This window comes from Fukomys damarensis, unplaced genomic scaffold (assembly GCF_012274545.1).
Source record: "Fukomys damarensis isolate Sample0158 unplaced genomic scaffold, DMR_v1.0_HiC HiC_scaffold_20, whole genome shotgun sequence".
Classification (NCBI taxonomy): Eukaryota; Metazoa; Chordata; class Mammalia; order Rodentia; family Bathyergidae; genus Fukomys; species Fukomys damarensis.
The window spans coordinates 2477326-2488998 of record NW_022900932.1 but is presented as its reverse complement, the minus strand read 5'-3'; the positions used below and the strand labels follow the sequence as shown (position 1 = coordinate 2488998).

Sequence of the window (11673 nt, the reverse complement as noted above, 5' to 3'; positions counted from 1 at the left end):
CGGGGCGGCGGCTGGAGCGCTGCCTGTCCCGGCTGCTGCTCTGGGCCAGCCTGGGGCTGCTGCTCGTGTTCCTGGGCATCCTCTGGGTGAAGATGGGCAAACCCTCGGCGCCACAGGAGGCGGAGGACAACAGTACGTCCCGGGCCGGCGCAGGGGAGGCCCCAGGGTCGCGGTGACCAGGGACGACGACCACCCAGTTCCCCAGCGCCGACCACTACCCAGTCTTCTCACCTCCAGACTCTTACCTTCCTCCTTTCCAGCATCTACAGTGATTTCTGCCTTCACGTTCTCCTATTTTGTTCTGCCCTAACCCTCTGTCTGAAGTCTCCCTTTCAGCCACGTGCTGGGAGCAGGTGGAATTCTACCCACATCCCTCATTTTCCTTCTGCAGAGAAAGGCACACCCCACCCCACCCCGACAGACAGCCTCAGCCCTCTGATTCTTCACTTGATCTCTTGCTCACTCACTTAGTACCCATCTGAGGACACCCCAGATTTCACTGGTCTGCAGATCGGATCTGATTGGGGTCCCAGCTTTGCAGCACCAAAAAGACCACGTGTGTCCTTCGTGTGTCAGGACATTACGGTGGCCCTGACGGTGCAGCGGCTGTAGGGGAGCCTTGAGGGCCTAAACTGATACCAAGGGGAGGCGTTTGTCTTTGGGTGCAGCACCCTCGGGACTGTCAGGAGCCGGTCTGACTCAGGAACACCCCAGCCAGCCACTCGCGTAATTAGATGCCCCAGCGAGGGGTGTGCAGGACAGGTGTCACCTGTGTAGCAGAAGATGTGTGTGTTTCCCAAAAGAGAAAGTTGCCTGGCTATTAGCTCCAGGCTCTGGTCTAACAGGAAGCTACTTTAAAATCGTTTCATTTAAAATTGTGTAAAAATGTCACTCCGGTTCACCGACTTCTGATGTTCCTTGCAAAGCATGAATGTGGTTAGCTCTGTTCCTAGTCAAGGCTGCCCTCCCCTGCCTAGCAGGGTTAGCTGATGCAGGGAAAGCTCCGTCCTGCCTTACCATGGTACCTGGGTGTTTCAGTCTGTGCCAGTGGACCAGACACAAGCGTATGCAGACACCCAGTGGTTTCTCTGCTGGCAGACAGCAGTTTAGCAACTCTGGGAGTGGTTGGTCCGCCTGCTAGAGAAACTAATCTGATCTGGCTGTCACGGGCTGTCACCAAGCCAGTGATGCCACTGCTAAATCACATGCTCACTGCTAAGGTAGAAGAGGACACAGGGATGCATCCTGGGATCTACCTGGAGTCACCTTCCATGGTGGCATTAATCTCTGCCCAGTACAGCATTGCTTACCATTCGTGAAACTGTTCAGTGTGTTATCTTGTTGGGCCTCTGAGCAAAGCAAGGAGGGCCCGTTTGACCCCATTTTCCAGAGGAGAATACACAAGTCCTAAGTGGTTGAGTTGCCCAGAAACCTATAGCTACTTGTTTTCAGCTGGATGAGGACCCAGCTATCCAAACTCTTAACCAGAATGGGGAACCTTGCATTTTGCGGTCTGCAATTAGATGACATCTTTCTAATCCCCACCCTTGGTGTCAGTGATGTTTTATTTCCCCCCGGGTTTGGAGTGCTCACTGTCTTCTCTTCCTCAGCCCACACCTTTTAATCTGTTTCTTTTCTTGGTCTCAGTGAAATTATTGCCAGTGGACTGTGAGAGAAAAACAGATGAGGTGAGTTTGAACTTCTGTTGCTTTTCTTGTTCCTCCTGAGGATCTCACCTCCATGTGGAGGTAAACTTCCCAGAAAAAGATCATAATAGGTTCCTCTGTAGGGAGGGCTTCCTGTAACGGACCAGAATCACATCATGTTCTGTGTCAGGCTCAGTTGTGGCAGTGAAGGAGCACTTGAAATACAGAGAATTAAGCTCCCCACGTGCAACCCTGGGCTGTTAGGGAAGCTCGCTCATCAGCCTCACATCGGGGACTTTGATCTTCTGCCTGAGTTGATGTGGGGAGGGAGATGCAGCGGCTGTTGAAGGACCCCAGCATTGGGAGGAAGGGCTGGCAATTTCTAAGCAGCATCAGGAAGCCAAGCTCTCAATTCTACAATCTTCTCTCTGGTGTACATCAGCAGCTCCAGAAATGCTGCTGTCATTTGACACATCATGGGGGATTTGTCTGCAACCTGTCGTGGGTGGAATTAGCCCTCTTAGTCTGTGCTTACCGTGGATTTGTTTTATGAAGACCTAGTGTTCCCAACAAATGATATTCGGGCCAGGCGAGCAGCCCCATCCACTTATGAATCACACAGGCTGCATTAGCCAGGAGCTGGGATGCTGGTGCTGGTGATAGTCGGGGGAGAGATGAGGCAATAAATTTTCAGGTTATAAATCCTCCGGGAGGAGCCGTGCGCTGCTGGAGGGCACGACTTAGTGGTCTAATTATTAAGCGTGTGATGCCAGGGCTCCACCACCCAGAGGCTGGAAAAGAAGTGGCGCCTGGTCACTGGGCCACTCCTGTCTTGACAGGCTGTTACCCCCGTTAATGAAGGGCATCCTGTTGCCCATGACCAGTTTTGTTTTTCCTTGGCTTCCGCTTTATCACGTTTGGGGGTGTTTTATAATATTCATTTATCTCTGTCATCCACCAAATATCTGTGCTTCTCAGTGACTGCAAAAGCAGATTCATCAGTTTAATCTGCCTTCCATCATAAAAACTTGTTGCGGGTGATTAGAGCGAGTGGCTGGGAAACATAGGAGGCCAGAGGGGATACTTGAAGGTTGAAGACTAAAAAGCAAAAGCAGGAAAAAAATAACTCAAATAAGACTCCTCTAGTGCCATTAGCTGCCTTTGCCCTTTAATTAGAAAAGGGTTCCCTGGTTTCTGTTCATCCGTCCTTCGTATGTCAGGCCCCAAGTAAATGGCACGTTCATGCCCAGGCCCTTCTCAGAGCTGGACACAGCCAGAGCCACTGCAGTGAGCACAGACGGCCCCTCGAGTCCCTGCCACAGATGCACGTGGCAGACAGCGGGGCAGGCCTAGAGATTCCCTCTCTGTAAATAAATCCTGCCACCTGTATCGCACCAGGGGACAGCAGGGCCCAGGCCACACACCCCTGATTTCCCAGAGTGCCTTTGGCCTTCGGGTGGCCCTGGGCACAGGCCATGGCTCCAGGCCCACCCAGAAGCCAGGCGGGCACCTGAGTATCGGGTAAGAGCCCATCTGTCTAGGCCATCTTGCCATCTCCTGTGGGTGGCATCAGTGGGCCGAGGGGTTTGCATATGCGCTGGTGTGGACACCTCACAAAGTCCCCACTCAGGAGGGCCCCGAGGTACCCTGAAACTGACGGGGAGCAGCCATGGCTCCTCCCTCCAGGGAAGCCGCCCCTGTGTCGTGTGCCCCTCTCACTGGCCTTTATTTCAAGGAAACTCAGGCCAGAGGCCTCTGGGAAGCTGTCCCTGCATTACTGCGTCTGCCTGTGCCCGGGGCTCCGCTTTGACAGTGTCCTTGGCTGATAACCTGCTCTTTGTTGCCTCTCCGGGCTCCGCACTCTGCAGGACTGGTTGTCTCTGTTTTTTTAAGTCCCAAGCTGCACCTTGCTGACCACTTGTCCTGTGCCTTTCAGTTCTGCCAGGCCAAGCAGAAGGCGGCTTTGCTGGAGCTGCTGCACGAGCTCTACAACTTCCTGGCCGTCCAAGCCGGTGAGTAGGCCTTGGCCCTGCCCAACCTGTCCCTGCTCGCACAACCTGTGAGCCTGGTGCTATGCCACATGTCTGTCTTTGAGGGCACGCAGGGGCTCAGGCTGGGGGACCCTAGATCCTATCAGGGCCTGTGTACTCCACCCTGACAGTCCGCCGGGCCAGGGCAGAGGCCTTGTACCCATGCAGGAAGTGGGTGGTAACACCGGTGTCACATCTGGTCTGGGTGGAACCATCTGGCTGTGGGAGCCTGGTCCTCCCAGAGCCACTGTCTCCCATGTGACTCAGTGGTCTCCACACCCCCACAGTGTCCTCTGGAAACCCACCTGCAGCCCCACTGCCAGGTGAACTCGTGCGTGGAGGTCAGAGGGGTCACTGTGCTATCCAGGGGGGGCTCCCGGAAGCACTGGGGCACAGTGCAGGCGCATTCCAGGGGTTGGCACAAGGGGAAGGAGCGGTTTGGTCGTTACCCGGAGGTCAGAGGACAGGCAGCAGAGGTCGGTCGGACTTGCACTGGGCCCTCCATCCTCTGGCCCAGTCTTGTGGGTGTCCACTGAGACTGTGATGCAGGGGGATTTGAGGTGTCTGGAGATCCATCCAGAAGCGCCTCACAGAGGGGAGGAGCAGAGCGGGATCTCCTGCTCACATCCTGTCCTCCTGGGCGTCCTGCGCAGGGCCCAGGGCCTGGGCACTGACAGCACAGTCAGACCTGGTCCAAGGATCCAAGGCACCAATATCGCCTTGAATTGCCTGGAAATGCAGAGTTCATTCCAGCCCTGGCTCACGCACTGAGTCAGAACCAGTGCTGGCACAGAACACTGGGGACGTGTGAGGAGCCCAGCTCTGCACCGGGCTGGGTGGCTGTTCCTTCTCTGTCCTGCCTTCCGTGTGGGGTCCCGGCTTATTCCTGGCACCTGCTGCCCCCTGACCCGCCTGGCAGGGCAGCTGTGAGGGCAAGGGTCTCACCTAGACAAGCCAAAGGGAGGTGTGACCTCTCCGCTGCCCACACCCTACGCCTCTCCTCTGGAAGTGGTCAGGAAAGGGCCCTGGGCCTGGGCAGAGGAGCCTGCACCATGCCTGCAGTCTAGGTGGGACCACCGTACACATGTGCAGGAAGGGGACAGGCAGGAGTGACCAGCAGGGACAGGAAGCAGCAGCTTCACGGAGGAAGGAGATGCAGGTTGGACGCCAGGCCACCAGACCTGGGTCCAGCAGCTGACGAGGGTGGGGAAGGCTTTGAGCAGGGGAGTGACCTACAGGGAACCAGCTGCCCAGAAGGCAGACGCGGCAGCCTCCTGAGTGATGCAGTGTCATTTATACAGCCGTGTCCTAGCTTTATTGACAAAGCCTGTGGATCAGAGAGAGGACAGGAGGAAACCAATCAGGAGGCCCCTGAGGTGGTCAGGCTGGGGACAGGATGCCAGAAACCACCTTGGTCTGAGGGGACACACAGGGTCAAGATCAAGGAAGTTGAGCATGTGCGGCTGTGTTGGGGTGGAGGGCAGGCTGCATCTCACTGTGAAGAAAATAATACAGTATCGCCTTCGTCCCCTCCTCCCGAGCTCACAGGCCAGCGACAGGCACCGCGGGCTGTGCCCGGGGCGGGCCGAGGGCCTGAGGGATGTGAGGGTCCGGTGCATGCCCAGCCCCACGCCCCCTGCCATCGGGGTGCAGCTGACCCACAGGAAGCTGCAGGAGTGCTATGGGCTGTGCAGGCCGCAGAGTGGAACCCTCCGCCAGACCGGAAGCCCCGGGGGTTGGGGCTGAAGGCTGGGCAGGACGAGGTGGGAAGCAGCTGCCAGGGTGCTCAGAGGGAGCTGCCACACCCAGGCCCTCTGCCCAGCACCCCCTCCTCCCGGGCCACTCCAGGCCGCCAGCCCAGGTCAGAATCAGAACCCCTGCGGTGCCACAGCCTCCCTGCCTTCCTTTTCCTGGGCTGTTTATTTATAGTGCCATTTCAGTACCTTCCAAAGCTATCTGTCTGATCCTTTCAGGGATCAATTGCAAACAGACCTCGGTATTGGGCAGCTTTTTAGTCATTTAATGCAAATTGCCACACTGCTTTGCAGGTCAGGTTTTAATGATCTGGAATTGATCCAAGCTAAGTGGCTTTTGATCTTGCCAGAGAGTGAAGACCCTACAGAAGCCGGGAGCCGCCGGCCACACGCTCCCCATTAGAGCTGGCGGCTTGATTCTTGCCGCATTTTAGTCCCTTTCAGAGTCATTCTTCTCTCACCGTTGTTTGAATGTCTTTTTTTCTCCTAGGTAATTTTGAGTGTGGAAATCCAGAGAAGCTAAAAAGCAAATGCATTCCTGTTCTGGAAGCCCAGGAGTACCTAGCAGTGAGTAGGCTGTGCGGCCTCCATCCCGAGGGCCTGGCTTTGTTACTAATCCTTTAAGCCCTGCGGGTTTTCCCTTTTTTGTCTCGTGTTTGCTTTGTGGCTCTTGGCTTCTCTCTTTTTTAAAACTTAGTGGAATGTTGGGCTACCTGAGATAAGGTGGCCACGGTGGGCACTGTGCCCCCATGTGGCTGCTCCCTCCTGCCCTGTTACCTGTCAGCAGCCAGACAATGGCTGCAGTTTCTCTTTTTCTTCCTTGCCTTGCCTTGCCTTTCCATGTGTGTGGGGAGGTAGGTAAAGGGGATGGAAGCCAGGGCCTTCATACTAAGCCACATGTCCATCCCATCCCCCTTTTATTTTTATTTTTTGAGACAAGATCTCACTAAGTCACTAAGTTGCTGGGGCTGGCCTTGAACTCAAGATCCTCCTGCCTCAGCCTATCAGATGCTTGGATTACAGGCATGTGCCTCCACGTCCAGCTTAGACTCCCCTTCTTAAGGGGCCCTGTTCTGTGCTCCTCCTTTCAGCACACTCAGGGTACACATTCTCTCTGCCTGTTGTCTCTGTGGTTCCATTCAGACCCCTCAGGGTCCACTTAAGTTTCCCCATGGCCTCCAGGTGATAGAATTACGGAACTCCGTTCTGCAGCCAGCAGGACCTTGGATGCCCAGTCCCACTTGCATTGCCCAGAGGAGGCTGAGGCAGAGAGGGTCAGGGACTTGCAGGAGGACTCACAGTCCGGAACGGTCACCAGCCCTGCCCCAGCCTGTGCCCTTTTCCCATTGCACACCTGGATATTCCTGGCATGGGAGGGCCCTGGCCCGGCTGCTTTCCTCCCCTGCTCCCACGCTGCCTGCTCGGGTCAGAGCTCGGGTCTCTCAGTCTCTCATCACTGCAGATTTCCTCCTACCTGTGCATCTCGCAGAAGGGTGGGGCGCGAGGAGAGGGTGGCTCAGTCCCAGCCCTGCCCAGGGCAGTGCTAATCCCCGTCCCCCACAGAACGTGACCAGCAGCTCCTCTGCCAAGTTCAAGGCGGCGCTGACCTGGATCCTGAGCAGCAACAAGGACGTGGGCATCTGGTGAGTGCAGCATCCCCAGGCCCTGGCCCGACTCCTGCGGCTCTGCCCTCAGCCACGCCTGCCTCAGCCACCGGAAGTCAGGTGGATCCAGGTGCTGGGGTGCTGGCCAGGGGTCCCTGCTGGTCCTGCTTCGGGGCCCCATCAGCCTTCTTCATTGTCCACCCCAAGTGCTTTGCTGGGGAAGGCGTTTTTCTGTACTTCCTCTCCGTGGGTGCGAGTTTTCATTTGTAGATGAAATAATTCTGTACGTTGCTTTTGCTCAGTATGGAAATTGCTTGGGAAATAGTGGATTTGACTCTGACCAAGCAGTTTCTGCCTCGCTTTTATCACAGGCGAGCACTGTTGGCAGAGATAGCAAACCCTTTCAGGAGGCTGAAAGGCCGGGCAGCTGCTCTGCAGGGGGAAGGGCGCCCAGCCCACAGCCTGGCGGGCCTGGAGAGCCGTTCGGAAGGGCAGGCATCTCCTGGCCCTGCCTGTGCCTCAGCTGGCCTGTCAGGACCTCTGTTCGGCTCCAGCTTCTGATATTAAAAGGCCCTCGAGGGCTTTGTTGGTTTCCTCTAATCCGCCCAAATTACTAATTCCATCAGCAGCGCATCCACCAGAAACCCCCTGAGCTGCACAGCCTAAAGCTCTCTAACTGGATGCATAGCACGATTAAAATTCGCCGGCTTACAAAACAGCTGCCCTCAGTGGCTCAGCGATTTTCCTGTGTTGGAAAAGGCAGAGGAGAATACGGATTTTCTCCCCCGCGGCGCCCGTGAGGCCGCTAACGCAGGGATGATGGCACTCGGCTTCCCACACCGGGGAGGGTGGCGCTGAAAGTGAGCACAGAACAGGGGCGTCTGGTCACGGCACTGCAGTGTGTGGCACTGAGCCCTGGCTCTGGACGAAGGCTGGCGTCCGTACCCTCAGGGCCCTGCCCCCAGGGCCCGCCCGAGCCTCCCAACACCCTGCAGGCCACACTGAAGCAGCTCAGGTGGCCATGTGACAGAGCAAAAGCACAACCTCCAGGTTCCGTCTTTCAGTTCTGCAAAGCCAGTGACTCAGTAAACATTCCCATTTCTCTATGCTGGGAGGTGGGAATCCAATTTACAGTTTAATCTTCTGCACGCTGAGAGAGGTTGTCAAAGACCCGGCAGAGGGGGGCATCACTTTAACGGTAGGGGTTGGAGCTTGCTGCCATCTTGAAAGCTTTGTTCTCTAGCCAACATGGGACATTTCTGGAAAGAGCATAGGCAGGGTACCGGGCCCATCCCGCCCTCCCCTCCTGCTTCCCCGGACTTGGAGTGAGGTTTGGTGCCTCAGAGCCCCGTGTCCCGTCGCAGGTTGAAAGGGGAAGACCCGTCCGAGCTGGTGACATCCGTGGACAAGGTGGTCTGCCTGGAGTCCTTGCGGCCCCGCATGGGCGTCGGCTGCCGGCTGAGCCGCGCCCTGCTCACCGCAGTCACCCACGTGCTCATCTTCTTCTGGTGTAAGTCCCGCAGGCACCCAGGTCTGTGATAAAACAGGACATGGCCCAGTCAGCCTTGGAGGGAGGGAGCCTCGGAATAACAGGATTGTCCATGACACAGGCCAGGGCCCGTGAGCCTCCCTGAGCGGCAGCCAGGCCCGACAGAGCCACCCCTTCCAGTGGGCCTGCAGGGCAGCCCTGGGCAGGAGCTTGGCCTAATTTTACTCCCTGAAAAATGTAAACATCTCCGGGGAGCTGCAGATACCTGACAAAGCACGGGCCTGGGAAGAGCAGGTCTGGTCTGCTGGCCTCACCAGCCGTTGAGCGAGGGCCTCGGAGCCCACCCTCTGGCTGGCACCTGCCCGCGGAAGGCTGGAGCTCAGTACAGGCAGCGCACCTCTGAGCACAAAGGCCGGCCTGTGGATGTGTTCGGAATGCGCTCCCGCCCCCCAGCAGGTGAAGGCCCGCAGCGAGGTGGGGAGGGACATCCCTGTGGCTGGGGGCGCCTGCTGACCGTGGCAGGAGGACGCTGACCACCTTGCAGCCCATCCTCCCTGCACGCGTTGGTGGCCTCGCTTTGCTCCTGCCACGCAGCAGGTGTGGAAGGCGCTGGGCAGGTCCCTCAGGGCCAGTGCAGCGTCCACCCCAGGGCCGGCCCTGGACCCATGGCGCCTTGTTCCTCCAGGCCTGGCCTTCCTCTGGGGGCTCCTGATCCTCCTGAAGTACCGATGGCGGAAGCTGGAGGAGGAGGAGCAGGCCATGTACGAGATGGTGAAGAAGATCATAGGTGCGTGCTCCAGGCGAGGGCTGCCCGCGCCCGCCGTGGCCGCGCCCTAACTGCGCTGTCTCCCGCAGACGTGGTCCAGGACCACTACGTGGACTGGGAGCAGGACATGGAGCGCTACCCGTATGTGGGCATCCTGCACGTGCGCGACACCCTCCTCCCTCCACAGAGCCGGTGAGTGCCGCCGGCCGCTCGCACGGAGGAGGCCTGGCCTGCTGCTTTTGCAGACCACTGCTTCGCTGGCCGCTAGAGCAGTGTCTGCCTCGCTGGGCCGGCAGGGGAGAAATGGGCTCCTTTCTCTCCTGCGAGCAGGGGAAACCTTCCCGGTAGCCTGGAGACCGTTCCTCTGGTCCAGTCCCTTGTCTGTGAATCCGCTTCCAACAGAGGGGAGAGGCTCAGACTTCCATAGCTGACCCACAGTCAGGAGTCCTGCCAGCTGCAGTCGCACGGTCCAGTGAATGACCTCTGGGCTCACGGCTGTGGGCTCTGGCCCCCGCTGTCATCTGCTGGGCAAGGGGAGCTCTGGCGGCCAGGTCCTGCCCTGAGCCCCGCACATGGCTCACTTGTCCTCACTGTGACTGCCAGAGACAATAGTGAGGAACCAGAGAAGGGCCTCCCAAGCCCTCATGGCATCTCTGGTGCCACCCGCAGGCCTGTGTGGACTTCACCACTCTGTGCTGCCAAGCGGGACGGGAAGAGCGGACTGAGGGTCTGCTTGAGGCAGGAGCATGCTAGGCAGCTTCCACTTGAGCCAGGCAGGAAGTGTAGACAGCAGACTGCAGTGGAGGCCCCTCGGGGTGCAGGAGCCACTGTGTGACCATGAGCCCCTCGCTCAGCCTCCAGGACGCTTTTCCTCGTCCTCAGCCTGCAGGGGTGGCAGTGAAGGGGCTGAGCCATCTGCACTCGCCTTGCACTGGGCGTTGTACCCGGGAAACGGCTTTGCTGCGCAGCTGAGCCATTGTCCTAGAGAGCACGGCCCCTGACAGGAAGCGTAAGGGGCTGTGTGTTCCTGGGAAGTGACAGTCCCAAGGGAAAGGGGACAGGGCCTGGAGGTGGTGGCCTCAGGGCTCCTGAGTCACTGTGTGTGGCCTCTGGCGCTTGGGTGGAGCCAATGGCACTGCTCCGTCCCTTACTGAGGACAGCGCCTCCTGGCCCCCACCCCAGCTCCGAGCACTAGCAAAGCTGTGAGAGCTGCTGCTCTCGGGGTGCACCTGAGACCGGCAGCCCGCTCCTCCCAGGTGGGCCCTCCCAGGAAGGACCCGTTAGTGTCTGCCCAGGAGGCAGTGGAGGGCCTGTTCCTGAGCAGCCGAGATAAGGAGCTCATTTCGAGCAAAGCCGGAGCTGGGCGGCAGCTGGCTCTGGCAGGCTCCTCATTACCCGCTAATGGGCAGCGGGTGCTGTCTTCTCCGCGGCCTCCTTGTCCTCAGAGCCCATCCCCAGGGTGGCCTGGCCTGGCCCCGCAGGCAGGAAGCCCCTGTACCCCACCCTCCATCTGGGGCCCTGCATGCAGCATCCCCTCTCTGGCATCTCGGGGAGGTGGCCCGCCCTGGAACCCACGGGGGGCCTTGGGAGGCCCAGCGCAGTCCCTCCCTGTGGAGGCTTCGGAGCAGGGGAGCTGAGGAATCTTCCTTGTCCTCTGAACAGCCTGGCGGGTTCCCCTGGGTAATGCAGGATGGGTCTGTGCAGGCCCCGCCGTGCTCACCTGCCCAGCTCTCATTGCAGGAGGCGCATGAAGCGGGTTTGGGACCGCGCTGTGGAGTTCCTGGCCTCCAACGAGTCCCGGATCCAGACGGAGTCTCACCGCGTGGCCGGGGAAGACATGCTGGTGTGGCGGTGGACTAAGCCGTCCTCCTTCTCTGACTCTGAGCGGTAGGCCCGGTGCAGGGCCTGCTCCACGTTGCCGGACCTCGGTGCTGCATTCACACTTGCCTTGACTGCTTCCTCTGGGGGCCCCGGGCGCCCGTCCTCTGTGCAGGACGGGAGAAGGGCTTGTTCTCCGCGGACAGAGACGCGGGGCAGTGGCTTGGGGCCGCCAGGGAGGCGGGTCGGGCGGAGCAGCTGGGTCCGCATGCCTTCGGGGTCACCTGGGAGCTCAAGGGCAGGGGAGAAAGCCTGACCTCAGGCGGGGGGTGCTAGTTAGAGCGGGTGACTGTAGGGAGCTGTCCAGAGCCCGGGCCTGGGCCCCCGAGTGGGCTGTGAGAGGCAGGGCCCCTCCTGCTCCCAGTGGCGCTGCTCAGAAGCTGCGGTTTCACACCAGACCTGCAGCCAGGCGCTGATCGGAGGAGAGGGACGCCGGTTCCAGGGCGTTGGGGGCCCCGCGCTTTCCGGGGCGAAGCCACCGCCTTCCACTGTGACCCGAGTTCCCT

The 11673-nt window shown here is 59.0% G+C and overlaps 1 protein-coding gene across 3 annotated transcripts; it reads left to right on the top strand.

Moving 5' to 3' along the window:
• Positions 1-6: 6 nt before the first annotated feature.
• On the top strand, positions 7-11667 carry Lemd2 (LEM domain nuclear envelope protein 2). Of its 3 annotated transcripts, XM_033766389.1 has the most exons (9): positions 7-132; positions 1648-1688; positions 3583-3658; positions 5921-5997; positions 6994-7073; positions 8399-8544; positions 9209-9310; positions 9379-9481; positions 11030-11667. In XM_033766389.1, exons 1-9 carry the CDS (start codon positions 93-95, stop codon positions 11178-11180), a joined length of 816 nt encoding a protein of 271 aa, XP_033622280.1. In that variant the 5' UTR covers positions 7-92; the 3' UTR covers positions 11181-11667. The 3 variants fall into 3 exon arrangements, with proteins under 3 accessions (XP_033622280.1, XP_033622279.1, XP_033622281.1); XM_033766388.1 differs by lacking the exons at positions 7-132; positions 1648-1688; positions 3583-3658; positions 5921-5997 and having other exon boundaries at positions 6402-7073; XM_033766390.1 differs by lacking the exons at positions 7-132; positions 1648-1688; positions 3583-3658; positions 5921-5997; positions 9209-9310 and having other exon boundaries at positions 6402-7073.
• The last annotated feature ends 6 nt before the right edge of the window (positions 11668-11673 follow it).

Bases quoted from the DNA above. Each gene is read 5' to 3' on its own strand.
- Lemd2 (XM_033766388.1), top strand. From the start codon at position 6,658: ATGCCCAGTCCCACTTGCATTGCCCAGAGGAGGCTGAGGCAGAGAGGG. The intron at 8,545-9,208 runs GTAAGTCCCGCA...TTGTTCCTCCAG, and splicing joins CGTGCTCATCTTCTTCTGGT to GCCTGGCCTTCCTCTGGGGG. The intron at 9,311-9,378 runs GTGCGTGCTCCA...TGTCTCCCGCAG, and splicing joins GATGGTGAAGAAGATCATAG to ACGTGGTCCAGGACCACTAC.